At 45.4% G+C, this 27825-nt stretch overlaps 1 protein-coding gene across 2 annotated transcripts in view; it reads left to right on the top strand.

Annotated features, from left to right (window-relative positions):
- Window positions 1-27825, top strand: part of GRB2 (growth factor receptor bound protein 2) — a 106405-nt gene that overhangs the window by 60313 nt on the left and 18267 nt on the right. For both annotated transcript variants that reach the window (XM_033961138.1, XM_033961137.1), the window contains exons 3-4: window positions 13988-14085; window positions 26728-26850. In XM_033961138.1, the coding sequence (XP_033817029.1) occupies window positions 13988-14085; window positions 26728-26850 (221 nt within the window). The remainder of the gene's footprint in view (window positions 1-13987; window positions 14086-26727; window positions 26851-27825) is intronic.

Below are 27825 nucleotides of genomic sequence, written 5' to 3'. Positions count from 1 at the left end.
AGTGGGCCAGCCTAGCAAATGCCCTGTGGCTGCAAGATGAAACTGCGGCTGCTGCGTTTGCTGGTCCGGAGGTGGGAAGAGGCGTCCCGGCAGGAGCAGCACAGGAAGTCAGCCGGCATCGGAGATCAGGGCAGAAGGCAGGCAATGCGCATGTGCGGCACAGAAGCACACATCACAGCGGCAGGGATCACGGCATTGTAAGTGCACATGCGCGCTTAGGGTTTTATTATAGAGGATGTGGTTAGGGCTAGTAGGATAGTTGGATTTAGAAAAGATTTGAACAAGCTTTCTGGCTGACAAGTCTATAACCACTATTTGCCAAAAAGGCATGGGGATTATCACTTTTGAAAATGAACAAGAAGGAAGGCATCTTCTCTCCACTCCCTGCCCCTCAGTCTTTGGATCTGTTGAGCAGGCTGATAGAGGGAGAGATGAGGAGGCTGGTGTATATTTGTCAGAACAGTAACAAATGCCTCAAGGATCTGGTTGGAATTGTCCTCTATTGCTGAGTATTTTAGTACTGTATACATTTACTTGGAACAATATAGAATTTAGCATAGGATACTCACTCTTAAGTAAAATTGTGTTTCACTGATCAAGCTTAGGCCCCCTTTTACAAAGCTGTGCAGCTAAGTGCCATGTTGCAAATGTTTCAACACCCATTCAGTTCCTATGGACATCAGCATTTACTGCACCGGTTCTCACTGCCATCTTTTGTAAAAGAGGGGGTTAATGAAATAGGTGTATCAGGACTATTGGTTTTAAGGAATTTTTGAACAGGAAATATAAAGTGAAAAAATATTATTCTCTTCCTGGAAACCCATTAGTGGTGGTTTCCCTCTCTGTCTTATAGTCTAATATATGAGTTCATTCGGAAGGAATATATATATATTCTAATTTGATTCAGATCTATCAAAGACGGTATTACTTATATATATATATATATACTTATTCTGATTGTACCTTACTATTAATACCCTCTTTGATAGATCTGAATCAAATTAGATGATTTTTGTTATGGGTTGAAAATTTGATAATTACTCGGTTTTAAGAAATGGGTAAAGAAGAATCAAAGCTGTTGTGGCAGACTAATTCTAATGGTTAAAGGGTTGGAGGAGTTGCCGTACAGTGAAAGATTAGAGAAACTGGGCCTTTTCTCCCTCGATCAGAGAAGATTGAGAGGGGACATGATCGAAACATTCAAGGTAATGAAGGAAATAGACTTAGTAGATAAGGACAGGTTGTTCACCCTCTCCAAGGTAGGGAGAACGAGAGGGCACTCTCTAAAATTGAAAGGGGATAGATTCCGTATGAATGTAAGGAAGTTCTTCTTCACTTAGAGAGTGGTAGAAAACTGGAATGCTCTTCCGGAGTCTGTCGTGGGGGGGAAACACACTCCAGGGATTCAAGACAAAGTTAGACAAGTTCCTGCTGAACCAGAACATACGCAGGTAGGGCTAGTTTCAGTTAGGGTGCTGGTCTTTGACCAAGGGCTGCCGCGTGAGCGGACTGCTGGGCACGATGGACCACTGGTCTGACCCAACAGCAGCAATTCTTATGTTCTTAATATTACCCCAATTGTTTTACTACTTGGGATCTTTCTAGGTACTTGGGACCTGGGTTGGTCACTGTTTGAAACAGAATATTAGGCTTGATGGACCTTCAGTCTGTCCCAGTATGGCAATTTTTATGTTCTTATGCTATATACATCTAGCTTCAGATTTCCTTTTACTAGTTAACTTTCCTTCCCTCTACCTGAATTCACTCGAAGTGAATTATGATGCAGTATCGGGGTATTGGACAAGCATAGAGTTGATTTCGTAATGGATTCCCTTCTGGCAGTACTTGCAGTGAGGAAGTGGTTAAACTTGTAGGAGTTTGGCAGAATGCTCTTTATCAGATTCTTTTGAATTCCTGGAAATATTTCTGGATATGAAGCTGGCTGGGGAATCGTTGCAATAGCTTTCCTCAAACTGTTAACCTAGGGTCAAGCAGCCAAGGTGAATGTTCAACTTTGTACCCCTTCAATTAGCTTTCAGGCTTTTAGGACCCCCAAGTAAGATTAGTCATACTGTTGCATATGCCTTTCAGTGCTATATAAGAGAGAAATAGTACTAGTTCTGCACAAGATAAGAATTGCCGCTGCTGGGTCAGACCAGTGGTCCATCGTGCCCAGCAGTCCGCTCAGGCGGCGGCCCCCAAGTCAAAGACCAGTGCTCTAAATGAGTCCAGCCTCACCTGCATACGTTCCAGTTTAGCAGGAACTTGTCCAACTTTGTCTTGAATCCCTGGAGGGTGTTTTCCCCTATAACTGCCTCTGGAAGAGCATTCCAGTTTTCTACCACTCTCTGGGTGAAGAAAAACTTCCTTACGTTTGTACGGAATCTATCCCCTTTCAACTTTAGAGAGTGGGTATTATCCCCCTCCTACCAGCAGATGGAAGAAGATAAAAAGCTAATCTTTACTAATAATACCACTGGTATAACCTGCTCCGTGGAAAGATCCAGTATTTTCTGGACCTAGCAGGTTGTGCTGACTGATATGTGTGGTCCCTGGCCTATCTCTCCACTCTGCTGGCCAAGGCCACACAGCAAGGTTGAGCCTAACTGCTGCACCCAGGTCACCTGGTTAAACATGGAGGTGGGCACTGCTGTCCCCAGTTGTACTTTTTAATGACCACTGAGAGAGTGTTTGGCTTGGCCCTGTGGGGGCCCTGCCTGAGGGGCATGGGTTCCCACCCCCTGCCTTTTGTAGCCTATACACTCTACTTCTTATCTTTATTAAAACTTGATATATCACCAAGTGGCTGGTATGGCATTACAGTGGTTTACAAAAAAAAAAAAAGGAAAAGCTCCCAGGCTTGAAGTAAGAAATAAATTAAAAATTTTGGATCTGCCTGCTTTCACCTTTATTCTCTCTATTAAAGAATAAAGCGAAATGTGTTGACAAAAATAAAGGGAACGGGATTGGCACTTGTATACCACCTTTTTGTAGTTATACAAGCACACTCAAAGCAGTTTACATACAGGTATTGCAAGCATTTTCCCTATCTGTCCCAGTGGGCTCACGATCTATCTGGCAGTGGAAGATTAGGTGACTTGTCCAGGATCACAAGAAGCAGTGTGGGGTTGAACCCGCAACCTCAGGGCGCTGAGGCTGTAGCTCTAATCACTGCGCCACACTCTCCTCCAATACAATATCGGAAGTGAGCCAAGTATATAACAACTAGTCTTTAAGCCCGTTACATTAACGGGTGCTAGAAAGCAGCCCCCTTTCCCTCTCCCCCTCCAGTTCCTCCCTGTCTCTCCGTAGCCCCCTTCTGTCTTCCCCCCCTAAGCAAAATGATCTGCCTCCCAGCACACCCCTCCCCCCCGAAGCAGCTCCCTTTCCCTCTACCCTGCCAATTCCTCCCTGACAGTGTCTCCGTGGTCCCCCTTCTGTCTCCCCTCCCAAGCAAAGCTGTCTGCCTCCCAGCACACCCCTCCCCCCCAAAGCAGACCCCTTTCCCTCTACCCCTCCAATTCCTCCCTGACTGTCTCTCCGTGACCCCCATTTTTTCTCCCCCCCAAGCAAAGCTATCTACCTCCCAGCACACCCCTCCCCCAAAGCAGACCCCTTTCCCTCTGGCCCTCCAGTTCCTCCCTGACTGTGTCTCCGTGGCCCCCCCCTTCTGTCTCCCCCCCAAGCAAAGCTGTCTGCCTCCAAGCACACCCCTCCCCCAAAGCAGGCCCCTTTCCCTCTCCCGCTCCAGTTCCTCCCTGTCTCTCTGTGGTCCCCCTTCTGTCTCCCCCCCAAGCAAAGTTGTCTGCCTCCAAGCACAGCCCTTCCCCAAAGCAGGCCCCTTTCCCTCTCCAGCTCCAGTTCCTCCCTGTCTCTCCGTGGCCCCCCTTCTGTCTTCCCCCCAAGCAAAGCTGTGTGCCTCCAAGCACACCCTTACCCCAAAGCAGGCCCCTTTCCCTCTTCCTTCTTCCCAGTTCCTCCCTGTCTCTTCGTGGCCCACGCGATTTTCTCTTCTCGCGGTCTGGCCAGCTCCCCTAGTCCCTTGCCACCGCCGCCACCCCCATCCTTTCCCGCGGTCGACAAACCTCTTGCCTCCAGCAGCCGCTGCAGCACTGTAAACACGTTGCTTCGCGGCCTCTACTGCCCCGATTTGCTCTTCCATGTCCCTGATGACGTCATCAGAGAAACGGAAGAGCAAATGAAGGCAGTAGAGGCCGCGAAGCAGCGTGTTTACAGTGCTGCGGCGGCTGCTGGAGGCAAGAGTTTTGTCGACCGCGGGTAGGGAAGGGAAGGGGGTGGCGGCGGCGGCAAAGGACTAAGGTAGCCGGCCAGACCGTGAGAAGGGTAGGCTGAGAGGAACCCGGGACCGTGGCAGAGGCTCGTTGCACAGTGTAAATACAGTTGCTCAGTGTGAGGCTTCCTTCGCTCTTCCGGGTCTGCATTCCGACTCCTCAACGCGCCAGCCTGAGCCGGCATAGGCGGTTGAGGGTGGAAGGTTGTGGTCGGAGTTGCTAGGCTGCAGCGGATGTGTGAGTTGCGAGTGTGGGGCCTGCAGCGGCGCGAGGTGGAGACGGAGAGCAGGCTGTGGTGACGTTGTAGGCGCACATGCGCACTCGTATTTTCCCGACGGACCAGGGAACACGTTTTTTTTAGTGCGTATGCGCGGCCTATCATTTTATTATATTAGATGAAGCTATTGTGACATCACTGATTAGGCATTGGTGGAATGAGGCATTATGACATCAGAGAAAAGGATTGGGACTTGTATACTACCTTTACAACCACATTCAAAACAGTTTACATACAGGTACTGCAAGCATTTTGCCCGTCTGTCTCAGTGGGCTCACAATCTATCTAATGTACCAGAGGCAGTGGTGGATTAGATGACTTGCACAGGGTCACAAGGAGCAGTGCAGGGTTTGAACCACAACCTCAGGGTTCTGAGGCTGTAGCTCTAACCACTACACCACACTGTCCTTCAGCTTACTGCCTTAAAAGAATAAAAAAGTGCATAGGCAGAAAGCAGAGGTATGCCAGAGAAGCCAGAGCCCCAGGCCAGTGTGGAAGGAGACAGGTCTACACGTGCTGACCATGTGGCCTGGGCACATCTGCCAGTAAATGGTGCTATGTTTACAAGAGCTGATGCTAGTTCAGTTTTCCTTGAGGAAACTACAAAAAGGAGAAATTATAAAAGACTTTAATTTGGGAGCAAAGAATTGTAGTTTCTGTGTATTAGTCCATTTTAATCTGTAGAAATAGTATCACCTATAGCTTGTTTCTTATTGGTTTTATTAGACCTACTTAAGATATCTTTGAAAAGCTTTCAAGAGTTATCCTTTTCTTCAGGTCAGTGAAGGAAAGAATGTAGTTGCACTGGGTTTAAATAGCAGTCATCTAAGTCAGTGGTTCCCAATCCTGTCCTGGAGGACCACCAGGCCATTCGGGTTTTCAGGCTAGCCCTAATGCATATGCATGAGAGAGATTTGCATATAATGGAAGTGACAGGCATGCAAACCTGCTCCATGCATATTCATTAGGGCTATCCCGAAAACCCGATTGGCCTGGTGGTCCTCCAGGACAGGGTTGGGAACCACTGATCTAGGTTTTAGGCATTCTGTGTATATTCTCATTCATTGGGGGTGTGAAGAAGGCGTATACACAGCTGATGAGACAGCAATTCTTTTCAGTTTCAAGATCCTACAGCCTATCATCAGTGAGAGAGCCAATATCTGTACAGAGTCCTCTTGGCATTGAGTTCACGCTTGGTGTTTTGTCAGCAACAGTAGTTTTTGGAAACATTGATTCAGTGGGTTGATTTGGACACCAGTGGGACAATCTTGGTTTTCAGTACAGCACTTTACATCTTCTGTATATCCATTAGTAACACATTTTTAGAATTGCTTGATGCATGTTTTGCTGAAACATGACCTTGTAGCGTCTTTAGACCTGTGCCACTTGGGAAGATTTGATGTAGGAGTAAATAAAACCAGTTGTTCATTCCATTGACTTTTTGTTATCATGCTTTTGGGCTTCATGTGGGTTTTCCCCTTTTTTTTTTAAATTTTAGCCCTTTATTTGGTATTGTTGCTCAGAAGCAACGTGCGTCTTCTATGGCTCTTATGGGAGATCTCCATCTCCAAATGCCTGTTACTTGGCACTGCTGCTCTCATTTCAACATCAAGTTACATAAAGCAGCTGGGTTCACCATCTGCCAATTAAAGGGTTATCTACCCAGAGTCCTCTTGTGTCATTTTTCAAAAGTGCTTGACCTAATTTCAAAGATTTTTGGTTACTTTTCTTAAGTATTTTAAGGTCATTATGACTTAATTTTTGGCTTTTCACTAATGTAGCTCCAGTTTAGTTTTTGCATTTAGATTATGTACACTACATTTCATAAAAAAACGAGTGTGTGTTTTATTTTGAATATCTTTTAGATATGGATAGTTGTAGGATCCTATGATACGTGCTCACATAAATTGCGTTTATGGTATCCTGTGTTGGGGGGGGGGCAATATTTTGTTTTTTAGTTAGTACTCTAGAACAGTGGTATTTAACCCAGTCCTCAAGGACCACCTGACCAGTCAGGTTTTCAAAGTCTCTGTCATCCATATTCATTGTGGATATCCTGAAAACCCCAAATGGCCAGATAGTCCCTGAGTGGTTGACTACCACTGCTCTAGAGTTTGCTCAACTTTGTTTCAGGTTAGGCAGTTGCCAGAAGGCTAGAAGCAGGAGAGCAAGTAATGTTCAGTAATTTCCTTCTCCAGAAAAGGTTTGAAGATATTTTATGATTATATTTTAAGTTTTCTAGGTCTGCATTATGTTACTTGTTTAACCCTTATTTTGGTAATTTTTGGGACAGCCACAATTTACACATTTCATTACATAAATTCTTGTATTCTGCAATTACCCAACCAGATTTTATGCGGATTATAATAAGAAAACCAGCAATATCTGGTGAATAATACTCAAATGCACTGGTGTATTAGGCAGAATTGGATGAAAAGATGTAACATCTAGTCATTTTGGGGGGGGTCATTAAACGGCTTCAAGAAGTGTGGATGACGCAGCAGTAAAATGTCTGAAATACGTGTGTGGTCTGTGCCTGAGGTCCAAATATGATATTCCTAGCTGTGGCATAATTATGCTGGTGTTAATAACTCTGTATTGTAATACCTCGCAAAAGCTCTTTGTAACTCTGTATTGTAACACCTCCACAGAAGCTCAAGTATTGTAACACCTTTTACAGAAGCTCATGCAAACCGCTCTGAATTGGCTTCCCAATCATTAGTAGCGGTATAGAAGCTCACAATAAACCTGTAAAGGCAACACCTAGAGGTCTTTGTTATTGTTGAGCATGTGGGGAAGCACTTTGGTTTATCAAGTCCAAACCAAATTCATCAGTATTGATGGCATAAACTCTCACAAACTCTGAACCTGCACCAGACACTGGAGATGCAGAGACATCAAGCATTGATGATGGTGATCATCTGCTGTGTATGAAGGATTCTGCTTCATCAATACTGACATTAAGGTACTCAAAAGCACATAAGCACTGCCTCTGCCAAGTCAGACCATAGGTCCATCATGCCCAACAGTCCGCTCCCGCGGTGGCCCCCCAGGTCAATGACCTGTAGTGATCTAGTACTCTAAAGCATTTTGTGCTGTATAGTAACCCTCTAATTGTAACCCTGGATCCCCTTTTCCTTCAGGAACTCGTCCAGTCCCTTTTTGAAACCCAAAGTTATACTCTGCTTTACCACCTCCTCTAGAAGCGCGTTCCAGGTGTCCACCATCCTCTGAGTGAAGAAGAACTTCCTAGCATTTGTTCTGAATCTATCTTCCTTCAATTTTTTTGAGTGTCCTCTAGTTTTTGTTGCCCCCCGCCAGTCTGAAGAACCTGTCCCTCTCTACCTTCGCTATACCCTTCATGATCATATACCATTCATGATAGTGGTTCTCATTTGCCATTGCCATATACCCTCTTGATCCTCTACTCACCAATCTGGGGATCTTGCTGTTGTCCCTCACAGCAGAGGGTCTAAAACCAAGGCCAGCTACCCAAACAGGATCTGGAATGGTATTTTGAATGGATCCAGGCAAACATAAAATGATTCAAGTGTTGGTTCCCAAGAACCTTTCTAGAAGGGGAAGGTTTTACTCTTGGCCTAGTATAACATCAAACACTTAGTTCAACATAGATAGAAGGGATGCAGACAATTTCTATTAGAAATCTTGACACTGAGAATATCTTATTTAAATTCTCAATATTAATAATAATAATAATAATAACTTTATTCTTGTATACCACCATACCCAGGGAGTTCTAGGCGGTTCACATCAATTAAACAAAGTTTAATAAGAAATTACAATAAACTAGAATTACAAGTAATGTAGATATTCAGGTGAGCATGAGGAGGGGAGTTTTCACAACAGATAAACAAAATTTAACAAGAACTTACAATTGATCATAATTACAAGCAATGAGGTGGTTAAGGTGAGCATGAGAGGGGGGGGATTGTACAGGTCATTGGAGGTAGTGAGATGGGGGGGAATCAAAAATGGGGGGACCGGGAGAGTTGGGTCATTTGAGGGAGGGGTGAGAGAAGTGGAAGAGAGGGGATTAGGGATTTTGAGCGTGGAATAAGTGAGTTTTGAGTATTTTTCGGAAATCCAGGTAGGAGTGGGCATTGAGCAGAATTTGGGCTAGCCAAGGGTTCTGTTTGGCTGCCTGGAAGGCGAAGGTTTTGTCGAAGAACCTTTTGAGGTGACATAGTTTTAGGGAGGGGAAGGTGAAAAGATTGATCCTGTGGGAGTTCTTTTTGTTGCAGTTCAGTTTGAAATGTGGGGTGAGGTAGCTCGGAGATAGACCAAAAACAGTTTTGTAGCAGAAGCAAGCGAACTTGAATAGGATTCTAGATTCAAGGGGTAGCCAATGTAGTTTGTGGTAAAAAGGGGTGATGTGTTCCCATTTGTTTAAGCCAAATATAAGGCAAACGGCGGTGTTCTGGATCAGTTTCAGTCTCCTGATGGTTTTCTTCTTGGAGGCCAGATAAATGATGTTGCAGTAGTCTAGGATGCTGAGAATGGAGGATTGTATCAACAGGCGGAATGAGGTGTCGTCGAAGTATTTTTTTATGGTGCGTAGTTTCCAAAGTACTGAAATGCATTTCCTGACAGTAATATCAGTATGTTTTTCCAAGGATAGATGTTTGTCTAGGATGACTCCCAATACTTTTAAGGTTTGTTCGAGGGGGAAGGCCATACCTTTCACTTGGATTATTATTATTATTAGGATGTACACTGCATTTAAAGGAGCTTTCCTCCTTTTACACACCAACTTGGTTGAACCTGTTCCACCAGAAGAAAGAGGACTGATTTTATTCCAGGTATTTTCTAATCCCAAAAGGGCCTTGAACAAATTTCTTGCAAAAGAAAAAGTTCCAAGATGGCTTTCCTAGGGTCATCCCTTTCCAGACTATTTCAACTTAAATGGTCTTAACCACAGATGCATCTAAATTCATTTGGGGATCTCGTGTATCAGGGCTCCATACCCAGAATATCTGGTCTACTCAGAAAATAAAATTTAGCCTTGGCTCTAAAATGTTTCTCCGAGGATAAAACAGGCCTGGAAAATGGCAAGGAAGAGCTTTAGAGTCCACTCAAGCATCACTTCACATCATCATTACATTCATTATTATATTGTAAACCACTTAGGTCAGTAAAATGCAGGATCGGTATATCAAAAATCTTAATAAACATAAACTTCCTTCTCACCACCCATTCTGGCCTGGGTTTCCTTCTCACCCCCTTTCCTCTCTACTTAAAGGTCTAGCATCCATGTCCCTTCCTCTCTTCCCTCCATTACAGGCCTAGCTTCCATGTCCCCATCTTCTTCCCTTCCCCCGCATAGATCTAGCCTCTTTCTGACTGACCAAACATCCCCCTCCCCCTGTGAGATCAGACATACCTGTGAGCCTTTCTGAACAGCAGCAGCAGCAGCTGGCTGTTGGCGGTAGCACTGTGAACTAATGCTGTTCAATTCAGGGGAAGAAAATTTTTGATTCGATTTGACCTATTGAATTGATTTTTTTTTTTTTTTTTTTAATTCAATTCACTACTCTCGCCCAATATGGTGTCTCTTTTTTTTATTTTTTTTTCAGACGTCCTGGCAGGTTTATTTTGTAGCCTCTTCACCCACCCCAGCCCCCTTTGCCCTCTCCAGCCCCATGCCAATGCTGTAGTGTAAACAAAATGAACAAAAAAGACTTTTCCTCTCTCTGTTAGGTTCTAGTTCACGCTTGCTGTCTAACACCAGCTCCTATTCCCCTATGCAGCAACTCACAACTGACCCCCCCCCAAAAAAAAAAAAAACAAACCCCATGAGGCCTCCTAAAGTAGCAACAGCGTGGTGGTGACCAGTTTTGCAAAGGCAGCATGGTGAACAGGTTTCTCGCAGTCTACCCACCAGAGCTTCCCTCTGCCACACCACAGCTGCTGCTTCTTAAGAGGCCCAGAGGTATGCCTGGAGACAGGACTCACTGAATCAGTGAGTCAGATTTTTATTTATTTATTTATTTTTATTTTTTTAAATTAAAAAGTAAATCAGTTCAAATTGGTGAATCTGGCAGCACTACTGTAAACAGGCTGCTTGTGGCCGACCATGCCAGGGCCTTCCCTCTGCTGTGTCATCCATTTACAAGAAGTGATGCAGCAGAGGGAAGGCCCTGGTGCAGCAGACTGCAAGCAACTCATTCACAGCATTGCCTCTACCGGCCAGCTGTCACCCATTGCTGCTTCCTTGGGAGACCCGCAGATATATGTGTTCTCACAATGTGGTGGAGGGAGGGGGGCACACCAGAGGGAGAGAAGACAGACCCATGCAGGGGAGAAAGAGGGGACGGGGCAGAATGGAAGGTATGCACAGAATTCTGCACAAATTCTGCACTGTACAGTTGTGCAGGATTTCACCAAGAGTATTTACTGGATGCTGCCTAGAAGCAGCTAGCTGTCAGCAATTTCTTTTTTGCTAGCGTGTTTCTCTGAAAATAAGACAGTGTCTTATATTCCTTTGGGGCCCAAAAAGGCATTAGGTCTTATTTTCGGGTAGGGCTTATTTTTTCATGTACATGATCATCTCTTCCTTCTTCTCCTTCACCCCAATTCTTCCTCTTTGCTTTCCCTCATATGTGCAACATAAGAACATAAGAATTGCCATCTCCAGATCAGACCCTGGGTCCATCAAGTCCGGTGATCCGCACACATTCCTCATTCCTCCCCTCACTCATTCCCTTGTGCCTTCCCTCTGCAGCATCTTTCTATCCCTCCATCCCTTGCCCAGCTTCCATCCTTCCCTCTCTCCAATACCTCATGCAGCAGAACCATTGAGCACCTGCCGCTACCCCCTCCATCATCAGTACGTAGACGGCCTCAGCAAGAAGGCCGCGAAGCAGCCTGTGAGTACTGCTAGCCCAATGCTCTCTGCAGCAAGGTATTTATGGTCACGGTCGGCAGGGATCAATTGGGAGGGAAGGATGGAGGGACAGCGGGGGTTCAGCTGTGGGGGTGGGGGAAAGCATGGCTGCCTATGACTAGGACTTATTTTCGGGGTAGGTCTTATTTTCGGGGAAACACGGTATGTGTTTTTCCCCACTTCTATTCATGTTTTTCACCTTTTCCTCTTAATGTTAACTTTCTTTCTGTGAAACCCTGTTTGTATTTATTAACTCCTGTATTTTAAGAATTATTCTGTAGGTGAGGCCTCTAGTTATCTTAACAGCTGATTTTAATTTTTATAGCAAATTAGCAACATTTTTAGTGTTTTGATTTGCTATTTAACTTCTTCCCCTGAATGATGGTTGTCCTACATAATAAGTGTCTTCTCTTTTACTTTTCAGAAAGTAAAATCTTGTGGGTGGCAAAGAAATGAAAAGGATGAGGGTTTTGCTAGTTGGGGGGGGACTGGGGGAGGTATTAGTGTGTTATTTCTAAAATTGTGATTCACTGTCCGAAAGATCAGAGCATTCCCTATTCAAATTTGTGGTAAATCAGAGGGTATGTGACCAGTGTACTGTAGCAGCCAAGTCGGTGCACCTGTCTCGAGCAGGAGATCCCCAGTTCCTTTTGCAAATTTTAACATTAACAATTTTAAAGCAGCAGTACAAAGTGTTTTTTTTCCATTCACAATTTGAAGCTAGATACCCCTTTCCTTTCCTCTTAGCTTACAACAACAAAATTTGCTTTTGTTAAGGTACTAATGGATAAAGTTTCATGAAATCTTTTAGATCCCTCGCCAGTATTGATGAAAATTAAATAGGCTTTGTGGCTGTCCTTTCCACCAGAAACACATGGATATCTCTCTGATTTAAAATGTATTACTAAATAAGCTATCTCAATAGGAGGAGTGGAAGAAAAATAGTACACAATTTAGTTTCAAAAAACTCTCCACTTTTAATTAATCAGCTGGATGCCAGAATGTTAATGCAAATGAAAGAAAAAGCCTCAGTTAATGGTGAGTCATAAGACCCTATCTCCTCCACATCGTAGCTATAAAAAAATTTTGTATGGAGCATTAACTAGCTAAAGGTAACTTTTATTCCAAAAATTCTATCGTTGAATTACTGAAATTAAAGTTTTAACATCAAGGTTCATTTTGGCAAGGCCAATGATCATTTCATGGCATACTGCCACTTCCTTAGGGCCCACAAACCTTGCACCAGTGCCAACCGTTCAGCAGTGTGTTCTTGGCTTTCTGCCAGGCACAAAACAGACTAAGAAAGCAGAGAACACACTGCTAAACTTATGACACTGGTGCAAGGTTCGTGACCTGGGGGGGATGTCCATCTCGCTAACTGATGTTCTGGTGGTGCGCAGACATGGGTGTTCCTCTGGCTTGGGAGGGAGCGATGTTCTGGTAGGGGTTGGGGCGTGGGCGTTACTCTTGCTTCGAAATAAAGGAGGAGGCATTAGCTGATGTTCCAATGGGGGTTGGGGCATGGGCGGTGATGCAAGCATTACTCTTGCTTGGGAGGCAGGGAAGGAGCACTAGCTGATGTTCCCATGGGTGCAGGCAGGGTTGGAGGCATGGGTGTTTCATTTGGAAGGGAGGGAGCACTTGCTGACATTGTGGTAGAGTGTGGGCATGCCTTGATCACAGCAGCAAAAGTCTGCTGGTTTGAGGGAGGCATGCAGTGGCGGTAGAGGGGTAAGACTACTAGGAGGGAAGGTGGTAGGGCATCACAAGGGAGGAATGGTAGAATATAAACCATTGGTTTATATTAGAGTTAGCATTTTTCCCCTAAAAGGGGGGGGCAAAAATGGTACCTCGGTTTATATTCGAGTATATGCAATGTATTGTTCACTGGATTCACTACTACTAATTTCTCTAGCGCTGCTAGATGTACGCAGCACTGTACATTAAAACATTCTAGAAACGGTTCCCTCTCAGAAGAGCTTACAGTCTACTTAACAGACAAACATGACAAGTAGGAGGTTGGGGGGAGTTCATCAGGCATGAATGCCTAAGCGCGAGTGGAGTTTAGTTCTCTAGTCATGGCACAAGATTTGCACTTACCACATCTGTGATGGCCCATCTGCCTAACTGGCATAGGACCATTCTCAGAAATTAAAGGTAACATGGCTGGACTTCAAGTTCCATGCATTTGAAAAGCCACCAGTAAACAATGCTTTCTGAAAACAGGATGTGTTTGCATAACAGCCTGTGTACATGGATTGGTGGTTTTTAATCTATGATTATGTTCAACCCTTTTTGAACAGGTCCTTATTGTTGCAACATTTGTTTGTTAGTGGACACTGCCTGGGTGTCTGAAGTTTTTTGGCAAGCTTTTTGACATGAAGTTTGTGATAGATGAACGTCTGATGTGATTTCCCTCCATGTTTTGATTATGAGTTGGTACAACATTGGGCTTTGGAAGTTTCCCTTTTAAATTATTAGGAGGTGATGGTATGTGCCTTTCTTCCATTGCAGGTTTTAAATGAAGAATGTGACCAGAACTGGTACAAAGCTGAATTAAATGGAAAAGACGGCTTCATCCCGAAGAACTACATAGAAATGAAACCCCATCCGTAAGTATAAAGAGTGACACACCCCACTACTCCAAGAAGGGGCCTAGTCTTGCTTCGGATCTTCTGCTCCTCTTTGGGCACATTTCTTACCCTAATTTTTCTAACTGTGGGCAGCCGAAAGGTGGAGGACGTACAGAAGCATCTAGCCACACGCAGCTGTGAAATAAGTCACAAGAGAGATCAAGGGCAGTGTGAGAAACGGATGCACACCTGTCACTCTAGTACATCACAGTGAAGGAAGTGAGCTGCATGCCAACCCACACTCCACCTACGTGCAGACACCTGTGTTCTTTGCAATGTGAATAAGTAGTATTTCAAGGAAATTACAGTATGTTAACTACTTTGGTATTCTTGCTTACGAGTTGGCATTAAAGTAATTCTGAAAGTTACTTGGAGTCAGTAAAATCTGCTCTTATGTTAATTTTTCTATACAGAACTCTGTTCTCATTCTTTTTTTCTTCTCTTTTGACTTGATCAGAATTTTACCATTTGGTAAACTCAAAGCTTTTTTTATCCCATGACAAGCAGGCAGCATATTCTCAACAGTGAGTGACGTCACCAAAGGAGCCCCGCAGCAAACAGCCTCGAAAGCAGACTTGCTTGAAGATCTTTGTAAGAGCTTCCAAGTTCTGCACTGCGCATGCGCGAGTGCCTTCCCGCCCGAGTTAGGGCGCGCGTATCCTGTGAGGAACCTCAGTTCAACGTTTTCCGCGGAGCCGAGAAGTCCTCTTCTTTTCAACTCTGCAACCTTCGTTGCCTTCTCTCACCACGGCTTTTTATTATTTTATTATTAAGGCGCTGTTCTCGCATTTCCATTCGTTCTTTAAAAAACAGCAAAAAAAGTTTATTCGTTTTTTTTTGTTTTTTCTTTCCGATCAGCGGCCTTTTGGCCTAGGCCTGGCCGCTCACCTCGTTCAGTACGTCGGACTTTGTTTTTTCTATGTCCCAGCCTCTTACCGGGTTCAAAAAGTGTAGCCACTGCAACAAGACCATTTCAATCACCGATCCCCATAGTCGGTGTATTGCTTGTTTGGGTCCTGAACATTGCCCCGATGCTTGCTTGCGCTGTGCTACCCTTCAACCTCAGGCCTTTCGATGCCGTGCCAAGTTTCTCTTTTTGGCACTATGGACCAACTGCCTGAGAAGGTCTCGATCTCGGCTTCGGGGACGGCCTCGACATCTAAGTCCTCGACCTCAACGCCAGCTTCTGCCTCCACCAAGGCCTCGACCTTGACATCTTCGGTCTCGAAGGCCTCGCCAGCAGCTCCTCTGAAGTCATCCTCGACGGGTCCTTCCGGTACCATTCCTAAGTAGCCTCCAGAGTCTCAGGCATTACAGGCCTTATCCGCGGTCCTGCCAGCCTCTTCGAGACCTCCAGCTAAGCGTGCCTCCAAGCATCGGGAATATTCATCCTCGAGGTTCCCCTCCTTGGAGACCTGATCCCTTTGTCTCGGTGCCTATGTTCGAGGACATGTTAAAAGCCATTCTGACCACTCAGATTTCTTCGGTCGTGGCTCAACTCCTTCCGTCCTTGACCCTGCTTCCTTCGAGCCAGCCTGAGCAGCAGTCTGGGACTCCTGTCGAAGCACCTCGAGGCAAGCCTTGGAAGCCTCGCCGGTTCTCATCCAGTGACTCTTCACCTACTCCTTGGACACTGTCTCCTCCACCTCGACCGAAGCATCACTCGAGACATTCGAGGCATCTCACTTCCAAGCTTCCTCAGGAGACATCTCTGCAACAGAAATCTTCGCCTTCTCTGGATACTGAGACTTCTATGCCTAGTTTATCCAAGGCTACTGAGACTTCTTCCAAATCTAAACATAAGTCTCGCAAAGCTATTACACTGGCTGCTTCTCCTCAACGTCCATCTAGGTCGAGAACTCCTCCATCGAGACCGCCTCCAAGGGAGTTTTCTCCTCCTGCCTCGACCCACTCTGTTCCTCGAACCCCGGGGACCTCACCATCGAGGGTTTTGAAGCACAAACACTCACTGACTCCGCCTCACGCAGGTAGTGCAGCTTCCTCAATCACTGTGCACCTGTACTCTGAACCTTTGTCTCAGTATTCCAGAGAGGCTTCTCCGTCCTACTCAGTAGTTCCTCGGTCTCGCACTCCTCTGGAAGGTGCCTCGACCTCGAAGTCTGCCTCTTTTGCCAGGTTCGTCTTCAACATGGGACAAGCTCTTCAACTGGATCTCCACTCTGATTCCAAATATACACCTGAATACTTGGCCGACATGGAGCTGCCTCATCCACCCAAGGAGACCTTGAGGCTTCCTATGACTCTAGTATTGAAGCAAACTTTTTTAAGGAATATGGAAACTCCTTATTCCATTACAGCCGTTCCATCCAAGCTGGAATCTAGGTATCGCACAGTACCTTGCAAAGGCTTCGAGAAATCTCAATTGTCTCGCCAGTCTTCGGTTGTGGAATCTTCTTTAAAGAAAGCTCATCCATCTAAGCTTTACACTGCCCTCCAGGCAGGGAGGGCCATACCATGGACAAGTTTGGCCGTAGGTTATACCAGAATTCCATGATGGCCAACAGAACTCAATTATAACTACATTTTCACTTCTTATTTTAACCATTTCCTCAAATTGATGCCTAAGTTCTATCCAGCCCTGGAGGAACAAAGTCTTTCTGAATTTAAACAGATCATCAGAACTCTGTCTCAACTTCGACTCTTCATGCTGCAAGCCACATATGATGCTTTTGAGCTCTCTTCTAGAGTTTCTGCCTTTGCAGTAGCCATGCACCGTCTCGCCTGGCTCCGCATTGTTGATATGGATCCCAATCTGCAGGACCGTCTAGCGAACTTGCCTTGCCAGGGTAATGAACTCTTTGATTCTATTGAAGCTGCTACAAAGCGCCTCTCTGAACATGAGCGCTCTTTTGCTCCCTTGATTCGGCCGAAGCCTAAGACTCCTCCTGCTTGGCCATACAAGCAACCACTGTGTCATTATCCCCAAAAAACAACACCAGCTTTCTCCAGGCCTCTGCCTAGAAGGCCTCCACAACAACAACGACAGCAGAAGGCTCAGACACCTACTGCGACTAAACCAGCTCAGTCTTTTTGACATTCCCAGTCTGAGCATACCAACCTCCCTGCATCAAAATTCTCTTCTGCCCATAGGAGGTCATCTTCACCAATTTTACCACCAGTGGGAGATGATCACCTCAAATCTCTGGATTCTCACCATCCTTCGAGAGGGATACTCACTTCACTTTCTTCAGGTGCCTCCAGATCGCCCTCCAAGAGAGTGTCCTTCCAATTCGTCGCAACTTCTCCTTCTTCTTCAGGAAGTTCAGGCTCTTCTTCGCCTTCGAGCTGTCGAGGAGGTTCCTCTAATCCAATGGGATATGGGCTTTTATTCCCGTTATTTTCTAGTCCCAAAGAAGACGGGGGATTTGTGACCTATTCTGGACCTCGGAGCCCTCAACAAATTTCTAGTCAAAGAGAAGTTTTGGATGCTAGCTTTACAAACCTTATATTCCCTGATGGATCAGGGAGATTGGCTATGCTCTCTGGATCTCAAATAGGCTTACACTCATATCCCAATTCATCCAGCCTCTCGCAAATATCTTCGATTCAAGGTGGGGAATCTTCATTTATAATACAGAGTTCTTCCTTTCGGACTCGTCTCTTCCCCAGAGTCTTCACGAAATGTCTGGTGGTGGTGGCTGCAGCCCTCCGTGCTCAGGGTCTTCAAGTTTTTCCATACCTGGACGACTGGCTTATCAAGGCCTCCTCTCAACAAGGGGTTATTGCAGCGACCCATCAGACTATTATGTTCCTCCAAAGTCTGGGGTTCGAAGTCAACTTTCCCAAATCCCAGCTGACCCCATCTCAGTCTCTCCAGTTCGTTAGGGCCACTCTAGACACTGTCCAGCTCAGAGCGTTTCTACTTCCACCACGTCGGGATACCTTCATTCGCCTTTGCCATCAAGTGTCTCATCTCACATCAATTTCAACAAGATAAATGATGGTTCTGCTTGGTCACATGGCTTCTACAATTCACATGACTCCTTTTGCCAGACTTCACCTTCGCATACCTCAGTGGCCCCTGGCATCTCAGTGGCAACAAGCTACCGACCCACTTTCTCAACCAATTACAGTAACTCCTTTGTTGAAGCAGTCTCTCCACTGGTGGATGCTCTCTTCCAATCTTTCCAGAGGTTTACAGTTCCACAATCTCCCTCATCAGAAGGTTCTCACAACAGACTCGTCAACCTATGCATGGGGAGCCCATCTCGATGGACTCCATACCCAAGGATATTGGACTCCTGCAGACCGTCTTTGTCACATCAATCTGTTGGAACTCGGAGCGATTTTCAATGCTCTCAAAGCTTTTCAACACCTTCTTCACGACATCGTAGTCCTTGTCCGGACGGACAACCAAGTCGCCATGTACTATGTCAACAAACAGGGAGGTACGGGATCTCACTCAAGAAGCTCTGAAGTTGTGGGATTGGGCAATCCATCAGAACATCTTTCTCAGAGCTGCATATATTCAAGGTCAGCACAACTGTCTGACGGACAAATTGAGTTGTCTTCTGCATCCTCACGAATGGACACTCAATTCCCCGCCTCTGCGTCAGGTGTTTGCTCAATGGGGAACCCCTCAGATAGACCTCTTTGCGTCTCCCCTCAACCATAAGCTGCCTCAGTTCTGCTCTCAAATATTCTCTCCCCAGCGTCTCGAGGCAGATGCTTTTCTTCTGGATTGGACTGGTCAGTTTCTCTATGCCTTCCCTCCATTCCCTCTGATTCTCAAGATTTGTCAAACTCAAGACAGAACATGCCACTATGATTCTGATAGCTCCTCGGTGGCCCAGACAACCGTGGTTCTCCCTTCTACTTCAACTCAGCACCAGGAAGCCTCTGCTTCTACCAGTTTTTCCTTCTCTGCTTACTCAGAGTCAAGGATCCTTGCTACATCCCAATCTGCAGTCTCTACACTTAACAGCTTGGTACCTATCAACCTAACAGACTCTATACAGTTCTCAGTCTGTACAAGATATTTTGGTAGCTTCTAGAAAGCCGTCCACTTGGCTGTGTTACGGCCAGAAATGGACTAGATTTTCTGCTTGGTGTTCCACTCGCCATATGGAGCCAATGTCTACCTCCTTGGTTCCTGTTCTGGATTATTTACTTCACTTATCACAATCTGGACTTCAGTCTACATCTAGACTTCAGTCTACATCTATCCGAGTCCATCTCAGTGCAATTGCTGCTTTTCATCAGCCTCTTGATGGGAAACCTCTGTCTGCACATCCTGTGGTTTCCCACTTTATGAAAGGACTTTTTAATGTTCACCCACCACTTAAACCACCCCCAGTGGTCTGGGATCTCAGTGTTGCCTTGGCTCAATTGATGAAGCCTCAATTTGAACCAATTGATAAGGCTCATCTCAAGTACCTTACTTGGAAAGTAGTTTTCCTGATTGCCCTCACGTCTGCTCGAAGAGTCAGTGAGTTACAAGCTTTGGTTGTGGATCCACCTTTCACAGTTTTCCACCATGACAAAGTGGTCCTCCGTACTTATCCCAAATTCTTGCCTAAAGTTGTGTCCGAATTTCACATCAATCAATCTATTGTTCTTCCAGTATTTTTTCCAAAGCCTCATTCTCACCCTGGAGAAGTGGCTCTCCATACTTTGGACTGCAAGCGTGCCTTGGCTTTCTACTTGCAACGCACTCAACTTCAGAGAACAGCCCCACAATTTTTCATCTCCTTTGATCCAAATAAGTTGGGGCACCCTGTCTCGAAGCGAACCATCTCCAGCTGGATGGCTGCTTGCATCTCTTTCTGCTATGCTCAGGCTGGTCTCCCTCTGCAGGGTCGAGTCACGGGCCACAGAGTTAGAGCTATGTATGTATGTTGAGTCTGTAGCTTTCCTCAGATCAACTCCTATTGAGGAAATCTGCAAGGCTGCCACTTGGTCCTCAGTTCATACATTCATCTCTCATTACTGTCTAGATACTTTCTCCAAAAGGGATGGCCATTTTGGACAATCTGTTTTGCAAAATCTTTTTTCTTAACTTGCCAACTCTATCCATCCCATTATGCTTAGCTTGGAGGTCACCCACTGTTGAGAATATGCTGCCTGCTTGTCCTGGGATAAAGCACAGTTACTTACCATAACAGTTGTTATCCAGAGACAGCAGACGGATATTCTTACAACCCACCCTCCTCCCCTGGTTGGCTTCTTAGCTAGGTATCTGAACTGAGGTTCCTCACAGGAGACACGCGCCCTAACTCGGATGGGAAGGCACTTGCGCATGTGCAGTGTAGCACTCGGAAGCTCTTACAAAGATCTTCAAGCAAGTCTGCTTTCGAGGCTGTCCGCTGCGGTGCTCCGTCGGTGACATCACCCACTGTTGAGAATATCTGCCTGCTGTCCCTGGATAACAACTGTTACGGTAAGTAACTGTGCTGTTTGACAGATGCAGTAACATATTCAGCAACTAGTTACTGCTGCAACTGAACTTTTGGAGTGAGTTTAACTTCACTAGTCATAGTCATTGGTAGTTCGTGCCCAAAGCATACACGTTTCATCGTAACAATGATTACAAAATGAAAGTAACTGGATAGCGCCTCCACCACCACCACCACCATGTAATAAGTCTGGATTTAGCAAGACCTGCTATAGAGCAGCCATGGGGAGTAAAGCTTTCAGGTTACCACTAGGTAGGTGAGAACTGTTTTATAACCAGAGAAACAGCATTCAGTCTCTGGCCCAAAGAGTCTGTCGTTACTTGATGGTGTGATCAAATTCAAGTCCACGGTTGGGTTTTATAGGAATCCCTGGTTTGAGAGCCTGGATGAGGACCAGTGTTGTAATGGCTGGGCTTAAGTGACAGAAGGATGTAAAAATAACTTGGATGGTTTTTCAAATGAAGCTAATGGCACTGTAATCCAATACAGCAAGTTTCATTTGAACTAGGGCTTCTTTGCTGAAGCAGGCTCTGAAAACTGTAAGGTTCTTTATAGCTGTTCTGCATGCTGTTTTAGATCTTTAATTTGTCTTGTCTTTTATTTTTTTTAATTCATTATTTTTTATTCTGGGTTTTTTTAGGGCTGCATTTTGATTAAAATTTGTGATTGCAATTAATTGTGTGATTAAAGGAATGTGTTTTGTTTTTATCCCTTGGCAGCTCCTTCTGACTCAGGCAGTGGAGGGTTAAGTGACTTGCCCAGAATCACAAGGAGCTGCAGTGGGAGAAAAATAACTAGCATACTTTTCTAGTTCAATAGATGTGTCATTCTGGATGGCTGGGTAATATCCACTCCAGCTTTTGGATCCCTCCTCAGTTTTTCATTCTACACACGAGCAAGAAGGAGTCTTTCTGATCTGATCTGTATATTTCTTTTTTCTTTTTTTTTTTGTCTTTTTCTGTTCTTTTAGCAAATTTTCAATGGCTTTCAGTGCTCTAAGCTCCCTTTGAGGGTTCAGCTCTGCCTGCGTAGAGGAGAAGCAGACTGAGGTCTGCAGCTGATAGGCTAATCCCTTTGTGGTACCTGTTGGCTAGCCTGCAGAAGCCTTTTTGGAGGTTAGGCTCCGTTCCCCTGGTAGCATTGTTCACCTACAGCATTGCAAGGGCTTGAACACAATCTTGTCAGGCATCCTTAGGGGGCTCAGTGGGGTATTTGGCCCCAGGCAGAGCCAAGCCTCCAGTTCTCATTCGCTCCTCCCTTCAAGGAAGCACAATGATGCCAGGTCCTGAGCAGTTCTCCTGATGATAGGAGGATGGCTCTTGGAGTATGCGGAGGCCTGGGTGCAGATCTTGTCAGACTGTTGGGTGCTGGTGCAGATCAGAGCAGTTACAAGCTCAAATTTGCCCGGCCCCTCAACCTGGAGTACTGCATCCAGCATTGGTCGTAGTACATGAAGAAGGACACGGTACTACTTGAAAGGGTCCAGTGAAGAGCGACTAAAATGGTTAAGGGGCTGGAGGAGTTGCCGTACAGTGAGAGATTGGAGAAATTGGGCCTCTTCTTCCTTGAAAAGAGGAGACTATGATCGAAACATTCAAAATACTGAAGGGAATAGACTTAGTAGATAAAGACAGACTGTTCACACTCTCCAGGGTAGGGAGAACAAGAGGGCACTCTCTAAAGTTGAAAGGGGATAGATTCCGTACAAACTTAAGGAAGTTCTTCTTCACCCAGAGAGTGGTGGAGAGCTGGAACGCTCTTCCGGAGTCTGTTGTAGGGGAAAACACCCTCCAGGGTTTCAAGACTAAGCTGGACAAGTTCCTGCTAAACTGGGACGTACGCAGGTGAGGCTGGACTCATTTAGAGCACTGGTCTTTGACCTGGGGGCCATCGCGTGAGCGGACTGCTGGGCAGGATGGACCACTGGTCTGACCCAGCAGCGGCAATTCTTATGTTCTTATGACTCCTTGGCAAGGTGACTAGAGAAAGTAAGCAAGGTCGCAGTTAGTTCATAGGCTGTTAGATATTCTGGCCATAGAGTTAGGGCTGCACTAAGGTTCAGGCAGATACATCGAGCCCAAGAGAGGCTCAGATGATTGAATATCCATTCTGGATCTTACACATATCAATGGAGTGTTGACGGTGTCATGCTTTTGCATGGAGGCACCGGGGGAATTTCTGGCCTCTCTGGATTTGACGGAGGCCTACCTGCACATTCCCATATTTCCAGAACACAGAAAGTTCCTGGGACTTCATGTTCTGGAAAACCATTACCAGTTCTCAGCTTTTTCCTTTGGGCTAGCAACAGCTCCTCTCACCTTTCCCAAGATGATGGTGGTGAACAAGTGATAGCCCATGTGGATCAGGTCCTGCAGAGCCTGAGCTAGATAATGAATTTCCAAATGAGCCACCTGGTTCTGACCCAATCCCCAGAATACCCAAGTCGTCTTCAACTCATCAGAAAGTTTTGTTTGCCTTCCAGAGGCATGCAGACAGTAGCTTTGCACCCAGATAATGAGCTTGTTGGCCTGACTAGCTCCGCATGGCACTACCTTCAAGTGCTAAGCTCTATGATAGACAGGGTCCCTTCGACGAAGGCCCACATGCATCCTCAGAGCGCTTTGCTGTCGGTGGTCACCTCAGTCAGACTCCCTGCAGATGTCTCTGCCATGGACTTCAGAAGCCTGGGTTGGTATGAGCTGATGGCTCCATCTAAAGGCCTTATCGAGGGGTATGCCCCTCAGAAAAGCCTTGTGGGTATTTGTGTGTCAGCAGATGCCAACCTGTTCGGCTGGGGGACTCACTGCAATGGACACCTGATCCAGGAGCATTGGTTAGCCTCCCAGAGGAAGTGGTCAATCAACAGATTGGAACCTCGTGCCATTCGATTGGCATTGCGGAGGCTGGAGAAGAGTCTGGAGGGGCAAGTGGCCTGAGTCTTCTCAGACAGTGCTACTGTGATGGCTTATGTCAATCACCAGGGAGGCACCAAGAATGCGTAGCTGTGTCTGGTGGCCTACTTACTATTCAGGTGGGTGGAGTTTCATCTTCAGGCGCTTTCAGTAGCGCATGTACCAGGAGTGGTCAATGTTCAAGCCAATTTCCTCAGCATACAGACACTGGATCTGGGAGAATGGATGCTGTCTGCAGCAGCCTTCCAATCCATTGTTCGGCACTGGGGTCACCCAACGTTCAATCTGATGGCAACAGCATGAAACAAGAAAGTGGACCGATTCTTCAGTTGAAGATCTGAGCCTGGAAGCACAGGTCTGGATGCTCTGGTCCAGCCAGGGCCGAAGGGCGAGCTCTTGTGTGTGTTTCCTCCGTGGCCTATGATAGGCCAGATACGCCACAGGATTGCAAGCCATTGGGGAATGGTCATTTTTGTGGCTCCTGATTGGTCCCACAGACCATAGCATGCAGACCTAATACAGCTTCAGATGGGTGCAAGTCTCAGACTGTGAGTACAGCCGGACCTTCTTTCTTTGGGACCAGAGGTCATAGAAGATCTGGATTGCTTTGCTCTTACAGCATAGCTCTTGAATGTGCATCATTAGCGCATAATGGATACTCAGAAATGGCCATTGCTACTCTGCTCAGAGCCAAAAAGCCTCTATTTATGCTAAGGCATGGAAAATTTTCTAGTACTGGTGCATTAAAGAACAGGTGGAGCCTTTCTCTGTTCTAATCTCCGTGATGATAGCTTTCCTCCAGGCTGGCCTTGACAAGGAGCTTACAGTGTTGTCCCTTAGAGTCCAAGTGGCAGGACTCTTTTGTTTTAGGGCTCGAGAACGTAAGGCATTGTTGGCGTCTCATCTGTACACAACCAGATTCCTAAAAGTGGCGCAAAGGCTCAGGTCCCTGATTAAAACTCATTTTCCTTCAAGGAATCTTAATGTGATTATTGCAAGGCCAAAGTCAGACTCAATACAAGCTGCTGAAAGAAACATCTTTGCTGGATCTTATGCTAAAGATGTTTTTTCTTGTGGCTATTACCTCAACGAGAAGAGACTCAGAGCTATCAAGTTCACGGACGCCGGAGTCTCTTTGCGCATCATTCAGTCCTTTTTGCCGAAAATTGTTTTGGCTTTTCATGTCAATTAAGAAGTCAGATTGTCAGCATTCCAATCCTCAGGTTCTAAGAAGGAGGACCAGATTCTGAAAAAGTTGGATGTGAGATGAATGCTTCTATGATATCTTGAGGTCTCTGAGTTCAGGCTATCTGACCATCTTTTTGTGCTCTCTAGTCAGGCTAGATGAGGTGCACCAGCTTCCAAGACCACAATAACCAGAGGGATCCTTAGGCCATTTCTTCAGCATATATTGCCTATGGAACCCAATTACTAGTCTCCATAAAGGCACATTAGACTAAAAGGATGGCTTTTCCTTGGGTGGAAACTCAGGCGGTCTCTCCCAAGGAGATTGGTCGGGCAGTGCCTTGGTCCACTCTACATACACTGTCCAAGTTTTACAGAGTAGATGTAGCGACAAGGGAGGACTCCATTTTTGGGTCCTCATTGTTATGAGATGGCGCAATGGTCCCACCCTAGATCTCCTTCACATTAGAGGTCTGAACGGGGATCGTGGGAATCCCCTCCTAACCCACAGGACTCCACGGGGACCCCCCTCTATCCAATGGGACTCTCACGGGGATGGAAGGTTTTGGAAGCAGGGTTCGTCCATATGGACATGTCAGCCTTAGTAAAAGAGGAGGTTTATAAGTTAATTACCTGAACAGAAAACAAAAAAAGGGTTCCACCAAAGAGATTCCACAAGGAAAACAGCAGCACAAACACAAAAGAAACTGTGGAATTGATGATCCTGTCAGAAGTAATTGCTGCTTTTTATGGGGACAGGCGGGGATGGAGGTAATTCCTTGCGGGGATGGGTGGGGACGGAGAGGATCCTGGTGGGGACGGGTGGGGATTTCTGTCCCCGTGCAACTCTCTACTTTACTTGTGTTTTTATATAGGGCTATCACCTTCTTTGGTATAAACTGAAGGGGGCAGCAGAGCCCTCTAGTGAAGGAGGAGGGATCCAAAAGCTGGAATGGATTCCTTCTGCATGGTTCTCAAGTATGGGGATATTACCCGTCTGTCCAGAATGACAAACCTATCTACTAGAAAAGATATTAGCAAAGTAAGAACCTACTCTTTTTTTTAATCACGTTATTAATCACAAAATTTTAATTGAAATGCTGCCCTGATGATTTTCTAAGATTCTATATTGCATTAACACCACTTAGAGTAGAATTTGAGCCCTGAACCAGAAGACTAGGATTAGCATGCTACAGGAGAGCGAGATAAATATTAACAGCTCCAGTGAGCTGGTAGAAGATTTACAGGAAGTTTGAGGTTGAAAAACGTCCTATCCACCTGAGCATATAGGCACTACTAGTTTGTTTGAAGCTGCAAGTTTGCAGGGTGAGAGGGCTGCTTCATCTTCTACTTTTCTTATGTGGATTAAGTGAGAGAACATGAACAGAAATATACAGTTGCCCTGGGTATAGCAAGAAATAGATCAGTTCATAGGATGAATTTATTTCAGATTGGTTAAGGAGTTTCCTACTCTGTGTGCCCAATAACCACCCTCACAAGCCAGTTTTTGTTCTGCTTGTTATGTTTGTGGCAAACCCAGCATACACTTGAGTAATGAAGTATACATAAAGTAGTTTCTTCTGCCCTGTGTACCTAAGGTACATAGCTTTTGCTCTGTACATGAAGAGATGTTTCCAGTAGATAAACTGTAGAACGTAGTAATTTATTATTTTTTTTAACCCAGTGCCTGTTTGCAAATTTTAACAAAAATGTGTTCAATTTATCACGTTGGCAGAGCATATCAGCCACTCCCAGAGCTCCTTACACCCAGTAGGTGGTATTACTACCTTAATAAAGTGCAGCCTAGAGTTGTGGAGAGGGAGATTAAGGGGCAGCCTTTGCAATCAGCATGAGTGATGCTCTGTTTTTTTTAGGATATCTGATCAAAGACCCCATTTATCTACAGAGCAGAACAAGGGCAGAAGCACAAAGGAAAAGGCCTCGTTCTGACGTCCTAGAGCGATAATCCCTTGGCGAAGTACTGGTCTATAAAAGATCAATACCAAGCTGTGGCGTTTGAGCCATTGGAAAGCATAAAATAAGTACCTGAATGCTGTTGGTCTATCTGGAGTAGTAAAATGTACACTGCTTTGTTCTTTCTCTTCCAGGTGGTTTTTTGGAAAGATTCCACGAGTAAAGGCAGAGGAAATGCTGGGAAAACAGAGACATGATGGTGCCTTTCTCATACGAGAGAGCGAGAGTGCTCCAGGAGATTTCTCCTTATCAGTAAAGTGAGTGACTAAGATGCTGGGCAGAGAAAAAACAGAGTGATAAATAATACTTGCTTACAGTATTTCATTAATAGTTTCTACAAGGACAAGCAGGCCAAGCCAATTTCACATGTAGGTAGTATCCACAGAGTCCCCAATATGGACGCTTAGACTGTTTGTATCTCTTTAAAATCTCGAGACAGCATCCTATTTTTTATGCGCGAGTGTCTTCCCACCAGCCTTGCAAGCACAAGACTAGCAGTATTTTTCATCCACAGAGAGAGGAGGACTTTTTTTTTTTTTTTTTTTTCTCAGCAGAGACCTGTATCTTCCACTGAGAGTCACCATGTATCAAGTGGGTCTCCACCTGCCTTGGTGCCAGTGATTGAACATTACCTTTGAGACTGGTTAACATTGGAGCCGACATTGAGGAGACGTTGGGATTCGATGACATCCTTGTCGGCACCGAAAGACATCAGTGCTGTGCAATGGGCTAAGTCCAAGAAGCACAAGCATTGGTCTTCAACATACAATGCCAGGAGTTCCAGGGCACCGCGAGATGTGGCACCCAAAAAGCGTTGACGCCAGGAGGAATGCTCTCCATTCAAGAGGTGCCTATGTGCAGGTCTGCTAGCTGAGATCTGACAGCTCTACAGGCTGTTACCAACATGATGCCCCAGCCTTTACTGATCTGTTCTAGAACTGATGCTTTTCTTTTTAGCTTATAATCAGGAAATGGGAATGAGTGAAGTGATAAAATTTGCAGATGGCAAAAATTATTCAAAATTGTTTAAATCATTTGCAGATGGTGAAATTGCAGGTTGACCCTGGAGGGCCAGACATCTAAATGGCAACCACCTTGGTTGTACCACAGAAAGGCAGTATTTCAAGAATTTCATAAACATAAATAAAACTTTAATGTGGTCAAGTGGAAAGTGATTCACATTGGGAAGAATAAACCAAATTATAGCTAGATGGTGCTAGATTCAACATTAG

Source organism: Geotrypetes seraphini, chromosome 10, assembly GCF_902459505.1.
Source record: "Geotrypetes seraphini chromosome 10, aGeoSer1.1, whole genome shotgun sequence".
NCBI lineage: Eukaryota > Metazoa > Chordata > Amphibia > Gymnophiona > Dermophiidae > Geotrypetes > Geotrypetes seraphini.
Note: the sequence above shows the minus strand (reverse complement) of the source record. Positions and strands in the feature narration are given on the sequence as shown.